The sequence below is a fragment of the Scyliorhinus torazame genome, chromosome 2, assembly GCF_047496885.1.
Source record: "Scyliorhinus torazame isolate Kashiwa2021f chromosome 2, sScyTor2.1, whole genome shotgun sequence".
NCBI lineage: Eukaryota > Metazoa > Chordata > Chondrichthyes > Carcharhiniformes > Scyliorhinidae > Scyliorhinus > Scyliorhinus torazame.
This window is the reverse complement of record NC_092708.1, coordinates 400,225,201-400,249,196: the sequence shown is the minus strand read 5'-3', so window position 1 is coordinate 400,249,196 and position 23,996 is coordinate 400,225,201. Positions and strand designations below refer to the sequence as shown.

At 46.1% G+C, this 23,996-nt stretch overlaps 1 protein-coding gene across 4 annotated transcripts in view; it reads right to left on the bottom strand.

The window, feature by feature from the left end:
- Positions 1-23,996, bottom strand: part of ttll5 (tubulin tyrosine ligase-like family, member 5) — a 602,008-nt gene that overhangs the window by 22,135 nt on the left and 555,877 nt on the right. For all 4 annotated transcript variants that reach the window (XM_072494443.1, XM_072494444.1, XM_072494451.1 and 1 more), the window contains one exon: positions 11,419-11,645. In XM_072494443.1, the coding sequence (XP_072350544.1) occupies positions 11,419-11,645 (227 nt within the window). The remainder of the gene's footprint in view (positions 1-11,418; positions 11,646-23,996) is intronic.

The window sequence follows — 23,996 nt, the reverse complement described above, 5'->3', positions numbered from 1 at the left end:
CCTCAGTAGGACTACTGTCACATGTACCGTTCCTCAGTAGAACTGTACCGTCAGAAGTACTGTTTCTCAGTAGGACTGTACCGTCAGAAGTACTGTTCCTCAGTAGGGCTGTACTGTCAGGAGAACTGTTCCTTGTAGGGCTGTACTTTCAGAAGTACTGTTTCTCAGTAGGACTGTACTGTCAGAAGTACTGTTTCTCAGTAGGACTGTACTGTCAGAAGTACTGTTCCTCAGTAGGGCTGTACCGTGAAAAGTACTGTTCCTCAGTTAGACTGTACCGTCAGAATTACTGTTTCTCAGTAGGACTGTACTGTCAGAAGTACTGTTCCTGAGTTAGACTGTACTGTCAGAAGTACTGTGCCTCAGTAGGAGTGTACTGTCAGAAGTACTGTTCCTTAGTAGGACTGTACTGTCAGAAGTACTGTTATGTAGTAGGATGGTACTGTTAGGAGTACTGTTCCTCAGTAGAACTGTACCGTCAGAAGTACTGTTCCTCAGTCGGGCTGAACTGTCCGAAGTATTGTTCCTTGGTAGGACTGTACCGTCAGGAGTACTGTTCCTTAGTAGGGCTGTACTGTCAGAAGTACTGTGCCTCAGTTAGACTGTACTGTCTGGAGAACTGTTCCTCAGTAGGACTGTTGCGTCAGGAGTACTGTTCATTAGCAGGATTGTACTGTCAGAAGTACTGTTCCTCAGTAGGGTTGTACTGTCAGGAGCACTGTTCCTCAGTAGGACTTTACCATCAGTAGTACTGTTCCTCATTCGGACTGTACTGTCAGCTGTACTGTTCCTCAGTAGGACTGTACTGTCAGAAGTACTGTTGCTCAGTCGGACTGTACTGTCAGAAGTACTGTTCCTTGGTAGGACTGTACTGTCAAGAGGACGGTTTCTCAAAAGGACTGTACTTTCAGAAGTACTGTTTCTCAGTAGGACTGTACTTTCAGAAGTACTGGTTCTCAGTAGGACTGTACTGTCAGAAGTACTGTTTCTCAGTAGGACTGTACCGTGAAAAGTACTGTTCCTCAGTTAGACTGTACCGTCTGAATTACTGTTTCTCAGTAGGACTGTACTGTCAGAAGTACTGTTCCTCAGTTGGACTGTACTGTGAGAAGTACTGTTCCTGAGTTAGACTGTACTGTCAGAAGTACTGTTCCTCAGTAGGAGTGTACTGTCAGAAGTACTGTTCCTTCGTAGGACTGTACTGTCAGAAGTACTGTTATGTAGTAGGATGGTACTGTTAGGAGTACTGTTCCTCAGTAGAACTGTACCGTCAGAAGTACTGTTCCTCAGTCGGACTGAACTGTCCGAAGTATTGTTCCTTGGTAGGACTGTACCGTCAGGAGTACTGTTCCTTAGGAGGGCTGTACTGTCAGAAGTACTGTGCCTCAGTTAGACTGTACTGTCTGGAGAACTGTTCCTCAGTAGGACTATTGCGTCAGGAGTACTGTTCATTAGTAGGACTGTACTGTCAGAAGTACTGTTCCTCAGTAGGGTTGTACCGTCAGGAGCACTGTTCCTCAGTAGGACTTTACCATCAGTAGTACTGTTCCTCATTCGGACTGTACTGTCAGCTGTACTGTTCCTCAGTAGGACTGTACTGTCAGAAGTACTGTTTCTCAAAAGGACTGTACTGTCAGAAGTACTGTTGCTCAGTAGTACTGTACCGTCAGAAGTACTGTTCCTCAGTCGGACTGTACTGTCAGAAGTACTGTTCCTTGATAGGACTGTACTGTCAGAAGTACTGTTCCTCAGTTAGACTGTACTGTCAGAAGTACTGTTCCTGAGTTAGACTGTACTGTCAGAAGTACTGTTCCTCAGTAGGACTGTACTGTCAGAAGTACTGTTCCTTAGTCGGACTGTCTTGTCATATGTACTGTTCTTTAGTAGGATTGTACTGTTAGGAGTACTGTTCCTTAGTAGAACTGTACCGTCAGAAGTACTGTTCCTCAGTCGGACTGTACTGTCAGAAGTACTGTTCCTTAGTAGGACTGTACCGTCAGGAGTACTGTTCCTTAGTAGGACTTTACCATCAGGAGTACTGTTCCTCAGTAGGGCTGTACCGTCAGAAGTACTGTTCCTCAGTAGGACTTTACCGTGAGTAGAACACTTCTTCATTCGGACTGTACTGTCAGGTGTACTGTTCCTCAGTTGGACTGTACCGTCAGGAGTACTGTTCCTCAGTACGACTGTGCTGTCAGAAGTACTGCTCCTCAGTAGGACTGTACCGTCAGGAGTACTGTTCCTCAGTAGGACAGTACCGTCAGAAGTACTGTTTCTCAGTAGGACTGTACCGTCAGGGGTACTGCACCTCAGTTAGACTGTACCGTCAGAAGTACTGTTTCTTAGTAGAACAATACTGTCAGATGTACTGTTCCTCAGTAGGGCTGTACTTTCAAAGTACTGTTCCCCAGTTAGACTGTACTGTCAGAAGTACTGTTCCTTAGTAGGACTGGACTGTCATGAGTACTGTTCTTTAGTAGGATGGTACTGTTAGGAGTACTGTTCCTTAGTAGAATTGTACCGTCAGAAGTACTGTTCTTCAGTCGGGCTGAACTGTCAGAAGTATTGTTCCTTGGTAGGACTGTCCCGTCAGGCGTACTGTTCCTTAGTAGGACTGTACTATCAGGAGTACTGTTCCTCAGTTAGACTGCACTGTCAGAAGTAATGATCCTCAGTAGGTCTGTTGCATCAGGAGTACTGTTCCTCAGTCGGACTTTACCATCAGGAGTACTGTTCCTCAGTTGGGCTGTACCGTCAGTGGAACTGTTCCTCATTCGGACTGTACCGTGAGGTGTACTGTTCCTCAGTTGGACTGTACCGTCAGGAGTATTGTTCCTCACTTAGACTGTACTGTCAGGATTACTGTTTCCCAGTAGGACTGTACCGTCAGAAGTACTGTTCCTCAGTAGGGCTGTACTGTCAGAAGAATTGTTCCTCAGTAGGGCTGTACCGTCAGGAGTACTGTTCCTCAGTAGGGCTGTACTGTCAGGAGTACTGTTTCTCAAAAGGACTGTACTGTCAGAAGTACTGTTGGTCAGTAGGACTGTACCGTCAGAAGGACTGTTCCTCAGTTATACAGTACTGTCTGAAGTACTGTTTCTCAGTAGGACTGTACCGTCAGGAGTACTGTTCCGCAGTAGGACTGTACCGTAAGGAGTACTGCTCCTCAGTAGGACTGTACCGTCAGGAGTACTGCTCCTCAGTAGGACTGTACCGTCAGGAGCGCTGTTCCTCAGTAGGACTGTACCGTAGGAGTACCCTCAGTAGGACTGTACCGTCACGAGTACTGTTCCTCAGTAGGACTGTACCATTAGGAATACTGTTCCTCAGTAGGACTGTACCGTCAGGAGCGCTGTTCCTCAGTAGGACTGTACCGTAGGAGTACCCTCAGTAGGACTGTACCGTCACGAGTACTGTTCCTCAGTAGGACTGTACCGTCAGGAGTACTGTTCCTCAGTAGGACTGTACCGTCAGGAGTCCTGTTCCTCAGTAGGACTGTACCGTCAGGAGTACTGTTCCTCAGTAGGACTGTACCATCAGGAGTACTGTTCCTCAGTAGGACTGTACCGTCAGGAGTACTGTTCCTCAGTAAGACTGTACCATCAGGAGTACTGTTCCTCAGTAGGACTGTACCGTCAGAGTATTGTTCCTCAGTAGGACTGTACCGTCAAGAGTACTGTTCCTCAGTAGGACTGTACCGTCAGGAGTACTGTTCCTCAGTAAGACTGTACCGTCAGGAGAACTGTTCCTCAGTAGGACTGTACCGTCAGGAGTACTGTTCCTCTGTAGGACTGTACCGTCACGTGTACTGTTCCTCAGTAGGACTGTACCGTCAGGAATACTGTTTCTCAGTAGGACTGTACCGTCAGGAGTACTGTTCCTCAGTACGACTGTACCATCAGGAGTACTGTTCCTCAGTAGGACTGTACCGTCAGGAGTACTGTTCCTCAGTAGGACTGTACCGTCAGGAGTACTGTTCCTCAGTTGGACTGTACCGTCAGGAGTACTGTTCCTCAGTAGGACTGTACCGTCAGGAGTACTGTTCCTTACTGTACTGTAAGGGTCATACCCAAATTCCTTCAACAAGCCAGAGTGCTGCAATGCTGGGTACATTAGAAAGTGTGAATCCCAAACTGACAACATGTTAATATAAACCTCACTGCGCCTGTACTCGTGGTTTATACTCTACACAGCAAACACAAACGCCAATATTTCAGTAATAAACAGGCTCACATACGGTACGGAGTGAGGAAACTGAAAAACATCTGATGCAGCCAGCTTTCAACATTCTCTGTCCTTCATCATCCGTCTCTTATTCATCTTTCTTCCTTATTCTCTATCCACCGCATAGTTTTATTATTTTATCTTTGACTACGGAATTCCTTGGGGATTCTGCCAATCTTCCTGTGTGTTTCAGGGGGACAGTGACATCATGGTCCAAGTAATGTTTGGCCCGTTCATTTTGCTGTTTTTTTGAAGTAAGGATCCTCGCTGTGTGTAGCAAGATTGTAAAGTCATCTATCCTTGGTCAGGGAAATAATAACCAATAGACAATGAATAAAAGTATTCGGAGAATCTGCACCTCCCACCAGTCGACATATTAGCTGCTCTGTGACAATTTAGCTCTCAGATAAACTCCCGCTAACCCTCCAAACCCCACCACAGTTTGCTTTCTGGGCAAACAGCTCTGTGACAGTGTTCCACATTCGGGTTCATGAGGTAATCTGACAGCTTGCTGGTGACTTTTACTGTGCTTCACACAGTGCACAACATAACCCAAGTGCAGAGAGGTGACAGGACAAGGAAGCGTAAGAGTAATCAAACATTCCGTATTTGGGAATGGTATTGAATAGGCAGTGGGGATGGCAATGTCGCATGGAATTTGTTTTCATCATAACTGGCTTTTCAATGCCGAAAAGGACCTTTCCCTTGCTGGGTTCCATTTCAAGCATTATTTACACAGTTCCCCTCTTATTCATAAGTTCATAAGATATAGGAGCAGAATTAGGCCAGTCGGCCCAGCGAGTTTGCTCCGCCAGTCTATCGTGGCTGATACGTTGTTCATCTGCTACCTACAATATTTCATGATGTGGAGATGCCGGCGTTGGACTGGGGTGAGCACAGTACGAAGTCTTACAACACCAGGTTAAAGTCCAACAGGTTTGATTCGATGTCACTAGCTTTCGGAGCGCTGCTCCTTCCTCAGGTGAATGAAGAGGTCTGTTCCAGAAACACATATATAGACAAATTCAAAGATGCCAAACAATGCTTGGAATGCGAGCATTAGCAGGTGATTAAATCTTTACAGATCCAGAGATGGGGTAACCCCAGGTTAAAGAGGTGTGAATTGTACCAAGCCAGGACAGTTGGTAGGATTTCGCAGGCCAGATGGTGGGGGATGAATGTAATGCGACATGAATCCCAGGTCCCGGTTGAGGCCGCACTCACGTGTGCGGAACTTGGCTATAAGTTTCTGCTCGGCGATTCTGAGTTGTCGCGGGTCCTGAAGGCCGCCTTGGAGAACGCTTACCCGGAGATCAGAGGCTGAATGCCCTTGACTGCTGAAGTGTTCCTGAAGTGTTCCAGAGGCACTCAACCGGGACCTGGGATTCATGTCGCATTACATTCATCCCCCACCATCTGGCCTGCGAAATCCTACCAACTGTCCTGGCTTGGTACAATTCACACCTCTTTAACCTGGGGTTACCCCATCTCTGGATCTGTAAAGATTTAATCACCTGCTCGCATTCCAAGCATTGTTTGGCATCTTTGAATTTGTCTATATATGTGTTTCTGGAACAGACCTCTTCATTCACCTGAGGAAGGAGCAGCGCTCCGAAAGCTAGTGACATCAAAACAAACCTGTTGGACTTTAACCTGGTGTTGTAAGACTTCGTACTGTACAATATTTCAGATCAAGAGCTGGATTGTGAAGTCAGCCAGAGATCTCCTCCCTAGAACACATGACCTCGGAGCGGGAGTTGGCAATTTAGCCTCCTGAGCCTAACACCCTCAATGTGATCATGGCTGATCCCATCCTGGCCTCAACTCCACCGTCCTGCCCGTTCTCCAGAACCCTTCACCCCATTACCAATTAAAAATCTGTCTAACTCCTTCTTAAACTTACTCACTGTCCCAGCATGCACCACACTCTGGGGTAGCGAATTCCACAGATTCACAACCCTTTGGGAGAAGTAGTTTCTCCTCAAATCTGTTTTAAATTTGCTACCTCTTATCCTGAGACTATGACGTTCTAGAATGTCCCACACGAGGAAGCATCTGCTCCACGTCTACTTTATCCAGACCGTTTAGCATCTTGTATACCTCGATTTGATCTCCCCTCATTCTTCTAAACTAGAGAGTATCGGCCTAAACTGCTCAATCTCTCCTCATACGACAAACCCCTCATCTCTGGAATCAATCTAGTGAACCTCCTCTGAACCGCCTCCAATGTCACTACATCTTTCCTCAAATAAGGAGACTGAAACTGTGCCCAGTACTCCCGGTGCGGTCTCACCAATGCCTTGTATAGTTGCAGCAACACTTCCTTACCTTCATACTCAATTCCTTTAGCTATAATTGCCAACATTCCATTTGCTTTCTTTATTACCCGCTGTACCTGCAGGCTTGTTATTGGGCAGCATAAATCAATCAAAACCTTTCATACTTCGATACAGTCCAGTTCCTTTAAAATATTTTTTAAGAGTACCCAATTGTTTTTTTTTTCCAATTAAGGAGCAATTTAGTGTGGCCAATCCACCTAGCCTGGGTTGTGAGGGTGAGACCCACGCAGACACGGGGAGAATGTGCAAACTCCACACGCACAGTGACCCAGAGCCGGGATCGAACCTGGACCTGCTAACCACTGCCCTAACGTGCTGCCCACTGTCCAATTTTGAACAATGAAAGGGTTACGTTGTGGGGAATTACACAATATCAGTGTCCATTCTTGGAGAAGTCAACACTTTACAGCATACTGCTAGGTTCAGGCGTTTAGTCAATGTTTGCCATCAAATCTGCCTTGGGCAGTAGAAAATTCTGTGATGTTGGAAGAATGAAATTCCAACCTGACTGTATAAAAGAGCTTAGAATTGGCGAAAGCACTGACGAATATCACAGTGTGCTCAAACAAACCACCAGAGTACAGTTGAAGCAGCCTGGTTGTGATGGACGTCTGTGATCATTGGAATGAGAAGTTGTTCTTTGCTGGTAGAGCTGACTGTTCACAATAAACAGATGGTGTGAACTACAGCTCATCCAAACCTACTCTCCAGAGCCTAACTCACGTTGCTGTGGGTCTGGAGTCACGTGTAGGCCAGACCGGGTAAGGACGGCAGATTTCCTCCCCGAAAGGACATTAGTGAACCAGCTGAGTTTTTACAACAATTGATGATAATTGGCATGGTCACCATTACTGAGGTTAGCTTTTGAGTCCAGATTTTGATGTTTTTAATTAAATTTTAATTTTTATATTTCTGGTAAGTGGGGACTGAATCTGCTTCCCCAGAGCATCAGCCTGAGCTTCTAGATCACTCGCCCAATGACATTGCCACAAAGCCATCACCTCCCCTTGATGGTATTCACAGAACTTTTACAGTGCAGAGGGGACCATTCTGCCCATCAGGTCTACACTAGCTCTCTGAAAGACCATTCTACCTAGTCCCACTCTCTGCCTTATCTCAAAACCGTAGACATTCTCTCTTTTCAGATAGCAATCCCATTTGAATAGCTTGATCGATCCTGCCTCCACCTCCCTCTCAGGAAGATCGTTCCAGATTCCAGGCACTGTCTGGGTGAAAACATTTTTCCTCACATCACATTTACTCCTATTGCCCAGTATTTTGAATCTGAGCCCTCCCCCTCCCTTCCCGACCCCCCCCTTCCCCACGTCCCCCATCTCCCCCCTCCTTCCCCAACTCCCCTTCCCTTCCCCACCTCCCCCCCTTCCCCACGCCCCCCCTACCCCTCCCTTCCCCACCTGCCCCTTCCCTTCCCCACCTCCCCCTCCCTTCCCCACCTCCCCCCTCCCTTCCCCACCTCCCCCGCCCTTCCCCATCTCCCCCTTCCCTTCCCCACCTCCCCCCTTCCCTTCCCCACCTCCCCCCCTTCCCCATCTCCCCTTCCCTTCCCCACCTCCCCCCATCCCCACGCCCCCCCTACCCCTCCCTTCCCCACCTCCCCCCTTCCCTTCCCCACCTCCCCCACCTCCCCCTTCCCCACCTCCCCCTTCCCCACATCCCCCCCTCCCTTCCCCACCTCCCCCCTTCCCGACGCCCCATACCCCTCCCTTCCCCACCTCCCCCTACCTTCCCCATCTCCCCCTCCCTTCCCGACCTCCCCCCTTCCCCACGTCCCCCATCTCCCCCTCCCCCTCCCTTCCCCATCTCCCCTTCACTTCCCCACCTCCCCCCTTCCCCCCCACCCCTCCCTTCCCCACCTCCCCCCCTTCCCTACCTCCCCCCCTCCCTTCCCCATCTCCCCCCTTCCCTTCCCCACCTCCCCCTTCCCCACATCCCCCCTCCCTTCCCGACCTCCCCCCTTCCCCATCTCCCCTTCCCTTCCCCACCTCCCCCACGCCCCCCTACCCCTCCCTTCCCCATCTCCCCCTTCCCTTCCCCACCTCCCCCTTCCCCACATTCCCCCTCCCTTCCCCACCTCCCCCATGTCCCGCCTACCCCTCCCTTCCCCACCTCCCCCACGTCCCCCCTCCCACTCCCTTCCCCATCTCCCCCCTTCCCTTCCCCACCTCCCCCCCCTCCCTCCTCCCTTCCCCTGTCGATCAACCATAACCCTTCTTAGGCCAGCCTCCTGCCCGCGTCCCGTGCCTCTTCAGGCCCGCCCCCAGACACCCACCGTCATCGACCCCCATCCTGTCGCCAAACGCCAGTCCCTCCCCTGTCAGCAGATCAATACTCCCTCCCTCTCCCTCCCTCCCCATAACAAATAACAATCCCAACCCCCTTCAACAAACTTATCACCTGCTCTCCCCCCACTGCGCTTCCGTGTGCTAACCCGCCAAACTAGCCTGGTAGCCCCCGCCCATGGCGCCAAGCATCCTACCCCCCCATGGTCCCTCTCTCCCCGCTCGACCAACTTACATAGGCAAACATTACAATCCTCAACGAACACAAAGAAAATTCCTCCCACCATCCCCCATTAAGAACAAAGTTAACCCGCAAACAAAACGGAGCAACGGCCCCAAACTTGGTGCAAAACAATACACACAGAACCAGAAGACAAAGAAGTTTAACATCAGTTCAGAAACACAACTACTCGCCCCCAAGTTCAATGTCCTCCATCACCTCCCTTGTCCCTGACAAAGTTCATTGCAGGTGATCCGAAGTAAAGCTCCTGGCCCTCACATGTGACCCACAAACGTGCGGTACAGCATGCCAAACTTCACCCCCTTCTTAAAGAGGACCGATTTTACTTTAATAACTCGCCCTCCTTTGGCTAGTTCTGCACCCAGGTCCTGATAGATGCAGCTCGTTGTCTTCCTATAAGCAGCTCTTCATCTGCCTGACCCACCTCAAGATCTGTTCCTTGTCTAGGAACCGGTGCATTCGTACCACCATCGCCCTCGGCGGCTCGTTCCTCAGCGGCTTCCTCATAAGCACCCTGTCCACCTCCAAGGGTCGAACAAACGCACCTTCTCCCAGCAACTTCTCAAACATACGCGCCATATACACCCCTGCGTCTGATCCCTCACTGCTGTCGTAGGCCAACAATCCGCAGATTCTGTCTGCACGATCTGTTCTCCAGAACCTCCACTTTCTCTTGCAGCCTCTTCTGATAGACCTTCATCAGCCCCATCCCCACCGCCATCGCGGTTAGCTGGTCCTCGTGCTCAGCCACCACCTCTTCCACCTTCGGGATCGCCTGGCCCTGGGTTTCCAATCTCTGCTCCATAGGATCAATCCCCGCCTTTATCAGATCCACCACCCTGGACAGGTCTTCCAGATATTCTTTTCTTCTCATGGAGAAAGGTCACCAGTTGCTCCGTCACCACTGGATCGGCAGTTTCGGTCCTTGACCTTCCACCATATTCCCGTGTCGCAGGCTCCACTACCGTCTTCGACCAACGATCTCTTCCTTTCAGACCACTTCTGGTCCACGAATCCATTCACTGGTGGGGAATCCTCATCTTCTACTGCACCAGCTCCTTGTTTTATTAATCAAATCCACTGTAAATCGGGGGGAAAGGTCCAAAAAGTCCACCACGAGCGGGAGCTACCAAATGTGTGATCACTCACACCATGGTCGCCAGCGGAAGCCAGCAGCAAAAGAGTTGACCAGTTGGCCTGAACTCTGTTGCACCTTTACTGCGAGTTGCCAACGCAGTGGGCCGGGAGGGAAGAGTTACAGGCTCTGAATGGATTTCAGAGTCTGTGCTCTACAATATATACTGTATGCATTATTTTCTCTATTACATATCTGTTTTTAAATAATCTTTATTGTCACAAGTAGGCTTATATTAACACTGCAATGAAGTTACTGTGAAAATCCCCTAGTCGCCACATTCCGGCGCCTGTTCGGGTACACTCAGGGAGAATTCAGAATGTCCAAATTACCTAAAAACACGTCTTTCAGGACTTGTGGGAGGAAACCGGAGCACCCGGAGGAAACCCACGCAGACAAGGGCAGAACGTGCAGACTCCGCACAGGCAGTGACCCAGCCGGGAATCGAACCTGGGACCCTGGTGCTGTGAAGCCATAGTGCTAACCACTATGCTACCGTGCTGCCTGTAATGCGTACCATTCTCTATAACAGACTCTGACTGCACTATTCCCCAAGATGTATTGTACATACATTTCTGTATTCAACACATCTTTATAACTGAAATGTGAGCGTGCAGCCACTGATGTAAAGCTGTGTGTACAGGATAACACATACTGTACCTACTATTCGCTATTTAACATACATGGGGTCCCCGAATTCCATGGGGGCCACTTATGCGAGTGTCGTATCCCTGTGCTAGGCTGTGCATCAGTGATGCTGCCAGCTCTCCAATCTGCAGGCTCATCACACTGAAACAACCGCTAGAGGTTTAATGTAACCAATGTGCGACTTGGAAGGCCGTGCACTCAAATCAGGAGAGGGTGCAGGTTGTAGCAGAGAGTGGAGGTTTGGCACAGTGAGCAACTCCGTGGCCCACGCTAGATTTCGTGGCACTTTGAAAGCAGATATTTGGATAGAGGAACAGGCAGAGGGAGAACAGAATGGAGTAATGAGGAGCTGTGATGCCAGCTCGAGTGCCAACCAACAGCTAACTCCCTCAATCTTGTAGAAGAAACTATGACCGGCGGGGAATCCTGACGTTGGTAATTCAGCCACAAGGAGCAGTAAGCAGTTAGCCTGGCAGAGTTATTCGAAGTGGAAGAAAGGCAGTGGGTCAGAGCGGGTGCTGAGATGCCTACCTGGGTACCCTCTGGGTGCTTGTCTTTCTGACCATTCCCTGTTTGTTACTTTGCGGTGGCCTCGGAGGGAGGAGTGTGGAGCTGCTCTCAGAGGCCTCCAGTTTCTGCTGGGTCACTTGCCAATGATTGCAAGGGCTGCTGCTCCCTGAGATTTGAGTTGCTGCGAAGGGTGCTGACCACTGGGTGCTCGCCTCCATGGCCAGCAAGTGGTTTTCTGCAAGGATTGCCTGTAACACCAAGAAACATAGAGACATTAAGAATATACAGATATAAATATACACTAATATGTATACAGGAACACACGCATTAACATATACATGTATATAGTTACATACAAAAATATACATATATATTCTATTTGTGCCTGGGACGTGGATGTCGCCGGCTGTGTCAGCATTTATTACCCATCCCTAATTGTCCTTGAGGGGGCAGTTACCCACATTGCTGTGGGTCTGGAATCACGGGTAGGCCAGACCAGGTAAGGACGGCAGATTTCCTTCCATAGAATAGAATTTACAGTGCAGAAGGAGGCCATTCGGCCCATCGAGTCTGCACCGGCTCTTGGAAAGAGCACCCTACCCAAGGTCAACACCGCCACCCTATCCCCATAACCCAGTAACCCCACCCAACACTAAGGGCAATTTTGACACTAAGGGCAATTTACCATGGCCAATCCACCTAACCTGCACATCTTTGGACTGTGGGAGGAAACCGGAGCACCCGGAGGAAACCCACGCAGACACGGGGAGGATGTGCAGACTCCGCACAGACAGTGACCCAAGCCGGAATCGAACCTGGGACCCTGGAGCTGTGAAGCAATTGTGCTAACCACAAGGCTACCGTGCTGCGGTAAAGAACATTAGTGAACCAGATGGTTTTTTGTGACAAGCGACAATGGTTTCATGGACTTTTAATTCCATATTTTCATTTCATTCAAATTTTGCCATCTGCAGTGGTGTGGTTGGAACCGGGGTCCCCAGAGCGTTACTCTGGCTCTCTGGTTTACTAGTCCAGTGACAATACCGCTACACCACTACCTCCCCAATATATTGAAATACAATGATACATGAATACACACACAAATGTAAAGGTATGAAGAGGAAGAAGCCATTCATATACTATTTAAACGGAAAGTGCAGAACTCCGTGGCATAATCACAAAGCGATAGGAGCAAATACAAGTGATTCGGAAGGCAAATGAAATGTTGTCATTTATTGCAAGGGGAATGGGATACAGAAGGGAAGTTTTCCTGCAGCTGGACAGGGCATCGGTGACACCACATCAGGAACACTGTGGACAGTTTTGGTCTCCTTATTTGAAAAATGATTTGTGCTAAATTCTCCAACAACCCACTGCCGGTAACGGCATTCCTGATGAATCGGGCGTTAGGGGTAAAAACCGGGTCGCACCCTTGCGATGTTCCAGCCCCTCACAGGTGGTGGGATCGGATTTTGCGCCCATACGCCAGCGGGAGGATACAAATGGATGCAGACGGGTCTTAATGAACCATTTGCATCCACTTAGCAGGCTGGGCACCTGATTCTCCGGGCCCTCGCGATTCTCCGGGCCTCTGGGCTGGGAATCACGTGGGCGCAGATTACAACAGCTATGGAAAAGCGTGGCCCTGGCGTGGTGGCTCTAACCGTAGGCCAAGGGGGTAACCCCTTACCCCAAAGTCCACCAGAGGTCCACCCTCCACCTCCCCCCCCCCTCCCCTTAGTGATGCTGCCAGCTCTCCAGCGAATAGGAGGGTGCAATTAGACTGGTGGCTCATGTACAGAAAAACACCAATGGGCAGCACGGTAGCACAGTGGTTAGCACCGTTGCTTCACAGCTCCAGGGTCCCAGGTTCGATTCCCGGCTTGGGTCACTGTCAGTGCGGAGTCTGCACATTCTCCCCGTGTCTGCGTGGGTTTCCTCCGGGTGCTCCTGTTTCCTCCCACAGTCTAAAGATGTGCAGGTTAGGTGGATTGGCCATGCTAAATTGCCCTTAGTGTCCAAAAAGGTTAGCTGGGGGTTACTGGTTTATGGGAATAGGGTGGAGCTGTGGGCGTGGGGGGGTTGGTCTTTCCGGTGCCGACTCGATGGGCCGAATGGCCCTCCTTCTGCAATGTAAATTCTATGTCTATGTCAAAAGGCCTGCTTCTAAACTGGAATGTTCTATAATTCTAAACTGCTCTGAAGTAAATGGAGCACATTCTTGTAATGTGAAACTGCCACAACAGATTCTGTGGAAGCCTTTAAATTCCAAGCAGCAAGCTTAATATACGCAGCAGTGCTACCCAATGCTTCAGTGACAACAAGGGAAGTCGTCCAAGTCAAACACCAAGCTCAGTGAAGAGAGGGTGCACGCTAACGTAATTACAGGAATATATGTGGTGCCAGGGCATTGATTTCGATAAAATTATTTTCTTGGGGTAGGGTGTTTCACTTTGTTGAGTGTCGTAAGGAAGCTTTTGTTTTCAATAGGCCAGGTATTTGGGACCGGGGCTGACCACAGCATCTGGAGCCTGATACAAAGCACATTCTGTTGAGACATGCTGGTAAACGCTGAAGTAAAAACAGACCCAGCTACTGTAAAAACAACACAGTGAGGCTGAGGCTGAAGCCCAAAGCCCCACAGGCAATCCCACTGCTTTTGTTCAGGATGTCGGAGAGTCAAATCAACACATACACGCGCAGAAATTCAACAGGGCAGAATTCCTGACCATTTCCTTTTGGTTTTCAGTCCCCATTTGCAATGGTAACTGCACTGTGGGTTGCATTAATATCTGATTGCAACTAGCTTCTGCTACTTGTCCTGAGGGGGCCCTAACTGTCATTAGTGTTTGAGGCCAAAACATTGTGTAATTTCTTTCAAAAACATTTTAAATATAAATTTTAGACTACCCAATTCATTTTTTTTCCAATTAAGGGGCAATTTAGCGTGTTCAATCCACCTACCCTGCACATCTTTGGGTTGTGGGGGTGAGACCCACGCAGACACGGGGAGAATGTGCAAACTCCACACAGACAGTGACCCAGAGCCGGGATTGAACCTGGGACCTCGGCGCCGTGAGGCAGCAGGACTAACCCACTGAGCCACCGTGCTGCCCTCATTATGCACTTTCAAGATGGAATCAGATACAGCTCTTGGGGCTGAAGGGATCAAGGATATGGGGGGAAGGCGGGGTCAGGGTATTGAACTCGATGATCAGCCATGATCATAATGAATGGCGGAGCAGGCTCGAAGGGCCGAATGGCCTCCTCCTGCTTCTATTTACAATTTTTCTATATGACTGAGGGAGTGCTGCACTGTCAGAGGGTCAGTACTGAGGGAGTGCTGCACTGTCAGAGGGTCAGTTTCAGTGACGGGGTCGGTAACTCAGTGATAATTAGAAACATAGAAAATAGAAGCAGGAGGAGGCCATTCGGCCCTTCGAGCCTGCTCCGCCATTCATTATGATCATGGCTGATCATCGAGTTCAATACCCTGATCCCGCCTTCCCCCCATACCCCTGGATCTCTTTGGCCCCAAGAGCCAAATCGAATTCCTTCTTGAAATTACAAAACGTTTTGGCCTCAACTACTTTCTGTGGGAGTGGATTCCAGATTCACCGCTCTCTGAGTGAAGATATTTCCCCTCACCTCAGTCCTAAAAGGTTTACCCCTTTTCCTCAAACTATGACCCCTAGTTCTGGACTCACCCACCATCGGGAACATTCTTTCCGAATCTACACTGTCTAAGCCTGTTAGAATTTTCTAAGTTTCTATGAGATCCCCTCTCACTCCTCTAAACTCCAATCAATATAATCCTCACCGATTTAGTCTCTCCTCATACGACAGTCCCACCATCCCAGGAATCAGCCGGGTAAACCTTCGCTACATTCCCTCCACAGCAAGAACATCCTTCCTCAGATAAGGACACCGAAAATGCACACAATACTCCAGGTATGGCCTCACCAATGCCCTGTACAATTGCAGTAAAACATCCCTAAACCTATACTCAAACCCTCTCGCTATGAAGGCCAACATACCATTTGCCTACTTTACTGCCTGCTGTACCTGCGCGCTTACTTTCAGCGACTGATGCACGAGGACACGAGGGTCTCGCTGAATATCCGCCTCTCTCAATTCACACCCATTCAAATAAGAATCTGCCTTCCATTTTTGCTACTGAAGTGGATAGCCTCACATTTATCTACATTGTACTGCATCTGCCATGCAGGTGCCCACTCACCCAGCCTGTCCAAATCCCGCTGAAGCATCTCTGCATCCTCCTCACAGCTCACCCTCCCACCCAACTTTGTATCATCTGCAAATTTGGAGATAATACATTTAGTTCCTGTGGTAATACCAGGTATTGCAGTACCTGAGAGGTGGATGCCCATTGGCCAGAACTAGGAGTCTACCATTGGCCAATGTACGTAGCTCCGCCCTGAGAGGCGGGGTATAAGAACCCATGCCGTCCCAGCAGCCTTCACTTTCTGTATCGGAGCTGCTGGGTACTGTTCTAGCTGATTAAAGCCGATTAGTATGACTCCCCTCGTCTCACGAGTAATTGATTGTGCATCAGTTCCCTTGTCCAAATCATAGCTGGGGTCCTAGCATAGATCCCTGCCAAACGGAAAAAGACCCATTTATTCCAACTTGCTGTTCCTGTCTGCTAACCAGCTTTTTATCCATCTCAAGACACTACCCGCAATCCCGTGCACTTTAACTTTACATAGTAATCTGTTCTGTGAGTCCTTGTTGAAAGCCTTCTGAAAGTCTAAATGAACCACATCTACCAGTTCTCCCTGGTCAACTCTACTAGTTATATCTTCAAAGAATTCCAGTAGATTTGTCAAGTATGATTTTCTTTTCGTAAATCTATGCTGACTGTCTGATTACACCCCTGCTTTCCAAATGCTGTGCTGTGAAATCCTTGATAATGGAGTCCAGCAACTTCCCTACTACCGACACTAGGCTCTCTGGTCTATAGTTCCCTGTTTTCTTTCAACCTTCCTTTGGTTTCTTTCCCGGCAATTAATTCCTGTTTCTGACTGGAAGAAGTTTACATTAGTTTTTATTAATCTTTTTCTCTTTACCTAGAGAAACTTTTAGTCAGTTTTTATTTCCCCACTAGATTACTCACATATCGTATTTTCTCCTTCTTAATCAATCCCTTGGTCTGCCTTTGTTGAATTTTAAACTGTTCCCAATCCTCAGGTCTATTGCTTTTTCTTGCTAATTTGTTTGCCTCTTCTTAAATCTAATACGATCTCTAATTTCCCTGTAAGCCAGGGTTTGGCCACAGTTCCCTTTCTGCTCTTGCACCAAATAGGAATAAAAAAACTTTTGAAGTTCACCTATCCGTTCCTTGAATGCTGCCATTGCCCGTCTGCTGTCCTTCCTTTCAGTAATGTTCCCCAATGTTATGGGCCAGGGTTTAGAGAACCCCAAAGTGTTTCATGGAGTTCACCTGACCCACAACTTTTAATAGATTGTGGTAGGGGGAGCACACGGCCCACTCTACACGTGTGGTACAGCAGAAATGGAAAAGTATTTTTTAAAGCAAAACAATGTTTTGTGGACAGTGAGAGCCTTCTCCCGCGGATGGATATGGCTGGCACGAGGGGACATAACTTTAAACTGAGGGGTAATAGATATAGGACAGAGGTCAGAGGTAGGTTATTTACGCAAAGAGTGGTGAGGCCGTGGAATGCCCTACCTGCTACAGTAGTGAACTCACCAACATTGAGGGCATTTAAAAGTTTATTGGATAAACATATGGATGATAATGGCATAGTGTAGGTTAGATGGCTTTTGTTTCGGTGCAACATCGTGGGCCGAAGGGCCTGTACTGCGCTGTATCGTTCTATGTTCTATGTTCTCTGTAATGTTTATTCTATGAACTCAAGTTAACCTTTTTAAAACATAGTGAACAACTGAGCAACCATTAATTCAAATACAACCCCCAAAGAATACAACACTAAGTAATCCTTTAAGCTTTCCTTTTAACATCCATAAGACTTAAAAACAAAATCTTTAACAGAAGCACCTCGGGTTTAACTTCACTACTGAGAACAGTTACCACGTTGAAATCAGCAAATGGACATTCATAAGCTTGCAGAGATTCACACACATCCTGCTGTGATTGCAGCTTCTCCAAAACTAAAATGAAACCAAACCCACCCTGCAGCAAAAAGCCAAAAGCGAAAGTAAAAAGCTGACAAGACAGCCAGCTCTGACATCACTGCAGTAATAAACACCCATTTCTTAAAGGTACTCTCACTACAGATATTTATATACACACCCATTTATAAACACTCATTTCTTAAAGGTACTCTCACATGACACCTCCCCCCAAGAATAAAAAACCCATTAACTTAAAGATGGTTTCATTTTTCACCCTTTCACTACCCTTTAAGAAATGCACACAGTAAATATACTTTTTCGTTTCAAAACAGGTATAATAATATAGTCCATTTCTTTTTTTTCTTCTTCCTCCAACTGGAATCCATCTTAATTTACAATCTCTTTGAACAAGAAGGTCTCTGCACGATCCATCCATTTCTCTACGCCTTGGCATTTCTCTTTAAAGTCAGATACTTTAGTTCAATCTGATCAGAGTCCCTTGTAATTCGCCAACACAGGAGCATTGGTTATCACAGCTTTCAGGCAGTCAAATGCTTGTTGAAAGTCCGCTGTCCACTGAAATTTTCGACGTTTCTTCAGCAAGTCCATCAGTGGAGCAACCACGCTACAAAACCTTTGCACAAATGTTCAATCAAATCCACTCATGCCAAGAAATCGCATTATTTCCCTTCGTCTTGAGGGTATCGGAAACTCCTCAATAACTGTTGGTTTCACATCCCGTGTGACCAGTCGACCCTGTCCGATTGTATGGCCAAAGAAAGTGACTTGGGCTTTTCCAAATTCACTTTTGGCTAAGTTTATCATCAAACCCGCCTTCTGAAGTCGATCGAATAACTCCATCAGATGTTTTAAATGTTCTTTCCATGTCTGGCTGAAAATTACCAGATCGTCGATGTATACCGCACAATTGGGTAATCCTGAAACAACTTTGTTAGTTAACCGTTGAAATGTGGCTGGGGCGTTTTTCATGCCAAATGGCATAACTTTGAATCGGTATACACCATCTGGAGTCACAAAAGCGGAAATCTCCTTCGCCCTTTCGGATAAAGGTCCCTGCCAGTGACCTTTAAGTAAATCCAATTTGGAAATAAAAGCTGATTGTCCCACTTTCTCAATGCAATCCTCCAAACGTGGGATAGTATAAGAGTCCGTTCTTGTAACTGCATCAACCTTTCGATAGTCCACACACAACCGTTGGGTACCGTCTGGTTTAGGTACCATCACTATGGATGAGCTCCATTGGCTGCAACCCACTTCAATTATGCCATTTTTACTCTCAATCTCTTTGTTAACCTGTGCCAATTTTAAAGGGTTAAGTCTATATGGATGTTGTTTGATTGGAGCAGCATTTCCCACATCTACATCATGTATAGCCATTTTAGTACTTCCCAATTTATCTCCACAAACTTGCCCACGTGATATCAATAACTCTTTCAGGTCAGTCCGTTTTTCCTCTGGAGGGTAACTCAAAAATTTATCCCAATTTTTAAGAACATCCTCATTTTCGAATTTAATTTGAGGTATGTCAAATTCAGTCATCTGGATTTGGTTTGTCACTTTGAGTTAGAATCATTAAAACCTCCTTTTTCTCTCCTTCCCTTTCAAAGTACCTTTTCAGCATATTCACATGACACACTCGGTGAGTCTTCCTTCTATCTGGTGTTTGTACCACGTAATTCACCTCATTTAATTTCCTTTCAATCAGATAAAGGTTCACAAAACCTAGCTTTTAAAGGGTCACCTACCACTGGTAACAATACTAAAACTTTATCCCCACTGGCAAAACTACGAACTTTGAATTTCTTGTCCGCTACCCATTTCATCACATTTTGTGCAACTTTCAAATGTTGTCTCGCCAGTTCACTTGCTCTATTTAATCGTTCCCTAAAATTTGACACGTAATCCAATAATGTAATTTCCAACTTCTCACTCACCAATTTTTCCTTTATCAATTTAAGTGATCCTCTTACCTCATGACCAAAAATTAGTTCAGAAGGACTGAATTTGGTTGACTCATTAGGTGCATCCCTAATTGCAAACAGTACGAATGGAATTCCTTTATCTCAATCCTCTGGATAATCGTGACAATAAGCCCTCAACATTGTCTTTAATGTCTGATGCCATCTTTCTAACACTCCCTGCGATTCTGGATGGTATGCAGTTGATTTAAATTGTTTTATTCCTAAGCTATCCATAACTTCTTTGAGTAACCTTGAGGTAAAATTCGATCCTTGATCCGATTGTATTTCAGTGGGTAGTCCATATCTAGTAAAGAATTTAAGTAACTCCTCCACAATCTTTTTAGCTGTAATATTACGTACTGGAATGGCCTCTGGATATCTAGTAGACACATCCATTATAGTCAAAAGATACTGATTCCCACTTTTTGTTTTAGGAAGCAGTCCTACGCAATCAATTAGGGCCCTTGTAAAAGGTTCCTCAAATGTTGGAATGGGTATTAAGGGCGCTGGTTTTATCACTGCTTGAGGTTTCCCTATCACTTGACATGTGTGACATGATTGACAAAATTTAACTACATCTTTATGTAGTCCAGGCCAATAAAAATGTTTCTGGATTTTAGCTTGAGTTTTCCTTATTCCTAAATGACCTCCCACTGGTACCTCATGTGCAACTCGCAACACCTCCTTTCTATACCCTACTGGCAATACCACTTGATGAACTTCTGCCCACTTTTCATCCATCTGCATATGTACAAGTCTCCATTTTCTCATCAAGACATCATTTTTACGGTAATAACACTCTGGTATACTCTCAGATTCCTCTTCCGTCCATGCTTTCTGATATATCCGCTTTATTTCTACATCTTTCTGTTGTAACTCCACCAATTTTCCTGAACTAAAAATATCCGCCTCATCCTCCACCTGTTCTTGTTCTTTTTCAACCATCTGATCAAAAATAGTTTCTGATAATTGCACTTCAACTTCATCTTCACTCTTTGATTTCTCCTCTTGTCATAGCCTATGACTTTGCGACCTTGTTACTACACAATCCGGAAAAATCCCAGGATATTCACACTTCAACCCTTCAGTTGTCTGATTTTCCACTGGCTTATCAACCACAGTAGGCATCATCCCAACTGCGACCCAGCTACATCATTACCCAAGATAAACTGTATTCCTGGACAAGATAGTTTATCTATTACTCCTACTACTACTTCACCACTCTTCACTGGACTTTCCAACCTTACCTTATATAATGGAACGCTACTCCTCTCACCCTGAATTCCACATATCACCACCTTTTCTGGCAACATTCTTCCCAAACTACATAATTCTTCATCTCTTACCATTAAAGATTGACTAGCCCCTGTATCTCTTAAAATTGTGACTTCTTTACCTGCTCCTCCTGATACACGAGTGAACTTTACCCACACAAGTAAATTCTTTAAATACATCTGGCACCTTCTTAACAATTACTTCTTGAAAAGGCTGTACAATCATTTGCACCTCCCTCGCTACCCTTGGGCTTTCCTTTACCACTCTAACAAACCCCACGGTCTGATCCTGTTTTACCACATCAGCCTTCCCAGTGTTTTTCTTCAACCACCAACACTGTGACTTTACATGGCCTAGTTTATTACAGTGAAAACATCTGAAACTTTTCATTTCCTTCCACCCTCCTGGATTTCTTTTTAAATCTGAGGTATTGTCTTTATTGTCTCCCATCAGATCACCTTTACCTTTACCACTTGAGTATTTCTCATGTCCCCAGTTTCTATCCCTCATCGGCTGAAACTGATGTCAGAAACCAATCTTTGATTTATGAACTGATTCATAATCATCTGCCATTTCCGCTGCTAATCTCGCAGTTTTAACCCTCTGGTCTTCCACATGAGTTCTCACTACATCAGGAATTTAATTTTTAAACTCCTCCAAAAGTATAATTTCTCTGAGAGCTTCATACGTTTGGTCCATTTTCAAAGCCCTTATCCACCTATCAAAATTATACTGTTTGAACCTTTCAAACTCCACGTATGTTTGACCAAATTTTTTCCTTAAATTTCTAAACCTTTGTCTGTAAGCTTCAGGCACTAGCTCATATTCACTTAAGATGGATTTCTTCACCTCCTCATACGTTCCAGATACCTCCTCTGGTAGTGATGCAAACACTTCACTAGCCCTACCTACCAGCTTTGTTTGAATCAGTAATACCCACATGTCCTGTGGCTATTGCATTTGTCTAGCTACCTTCTCAAATGAAATGAAAAAGACTTCTACCTCCTTCTCATCAAACCTTGGCAATGCTTGGACATATTTAAATAGATCCACACCACGTCTTCGACTACGATGCTCTTTCTCACTATCCTCATCACTATCATCCAACTGTACGTTTCCCTTTACGCATGCCAATTTTAACTAATTGTCATGTTTCATGGCCATTTTCTGAAGTTCAAACTCTCTCTCTTTATCTTTTTCCCTGATCTGTATCTCCATTTCTCTTTCCTCCATCGCTCTTTATTTTTCCTCTCTATCTCTTTCATATTCAAGCTGCTTTAATTCTTTCTCATGCTCCATTTGTTTAATTTGTAACTGAATTTTTGCCATTTCCAATGAGTCAAACTGTATCACAGATAACTTTAAATGCTTAGCCACCACCATAATTACCTAATCTTTTCACATTTTGTCAGGTAATGTTAACTGCAATATTTTTGCCAAATCTAACAGTCTGTTTTTAGTCTCTGACGGTAAGGTACTGCGTGTGACCGTCTCCACCCCCAAAAACTTCAGAGCCTCTGAAACAGCCATTGTCCACAACACACTCCCTACTTAAACTAGAATACTACAGCTGAAAAGCAACCACAATATGCTCGCCCCTCACTGTCTTTAAGTTCACTAAGCCAATCCAATAGATAGACTGTTATCCCTGACGAGCCCCCAATTTGTTATGGGCCAGGGTTTAGAGAACCCCAAAGTGTATCATGGAGTTCACCTGACCCACAACTTTTAATAGATTGTGGTATGGGGAGCACACGGCCCACTCTACAGGTGTGGTACAGCAGAAATGGAAAAGTATTTTTTAAAGCAAAACAATGTTTATTCTATGAACTCAAGTTAACCTTTTTAAAACATAGTGAACATCTAAGCAACCATTAATTTAAATACAACCCCCAAAGAATACAACACTAAGTAATCCTTTAAGCTTTCCCTTTAACAACATAAGACTTAAAAACAAAACCTTTAACAGAAGCATCTCAGGTTTAACTTCACTACTGAGAACAGTTACAACATTGAAATCAGCAAAATGGACATTCATAAGCTTGCAGAGATTCACACACATCCTGCTGTAATTGCAGCTTCTCCAAAACTAAAATGAAACCAAACCCACCCTGCAGCAAAAAGCCTAAAGCGAAAGTAAAAAGCTGACAAGACAGCCAGCTCTGACATCACTGCAGTAATAAACACCCATTTCTTAAAGGTACTCTCACTACAGATATTTATATACACACCCATTTATAAACACCCATTTCTTAAAGGTACTCTCACATGACACCAGTCCGTCATATCTAGCTCATGCCACATACCATCATAGTTACCTTTATTGAGGTTCAGGAGCCTATTCTCAGAATCAACTACCTCACGATCCACCTTGATAAAGAATTTTTTCATATTATGGTCCCTCCTCCCCAAGGGTTCTCTCACAATTAGAATGCCAACTAATCCTTTCTCACTGCACAATATTGTCCACGGTCAGTACTGAAGGAGTGCTGCACTCTTGGATGGTCACTATTGGAGTGCTACTCTGTTGGAGGGTCAGTACTGAGTGAGCACCACACCGTCAGTGGGTCAGTAGCGAGGGAGCGCCACACTGTTGCATGATCAGTACTGAGGAAGTGCTGCATTGTTGGAAGGTCAGTAATGAGGGTGCACTGTTCTAGGAGAAGGGCAGTACAGAGGGAGTGCAGCAGAGTGAGAGAGGCAGTATGAAGGGAATGTGGCAAAATCAGAGGGAACATCGTTTGGATGAAACCTTAACTGAGGCTCCATACACCTCTCAGAAGAGAAGGGAAAGTCTACCACAGGGTGGAAGACAGGACAGTTTAAATGGCAAAAAACCTTTTGCTGGTTCATTTTCTGCTTGTTCTTTTTTCCTTTAGTTTTCATTTACTCTCTTCCCATTCATACCTCATCTAGACACATCTCCTTTTTCTGTTCCTGGGCCATAACTAGTCCTTTTGCTTATGTACTATTGAACCCATGTCATTTAATTTCTCCTGCAAATAACCCAAGACCTTCCCTTGCTTCTTCCCTCCCCTTTCAAAACTCAGAAGCTCAAAACCTATGACGTCTCAAACCTTACTCTGTTCTTGTGAATGGTGAAAGATCTGAAACGTGAACTCTGCGTCTCCCTCCACAGATGCTGCCAGACCTGCTGAGAATTTCCAGAACTTTGTTTTTATTTCAGATTTCCAGTATCCATGGTATTTTGCTTCTGCAATA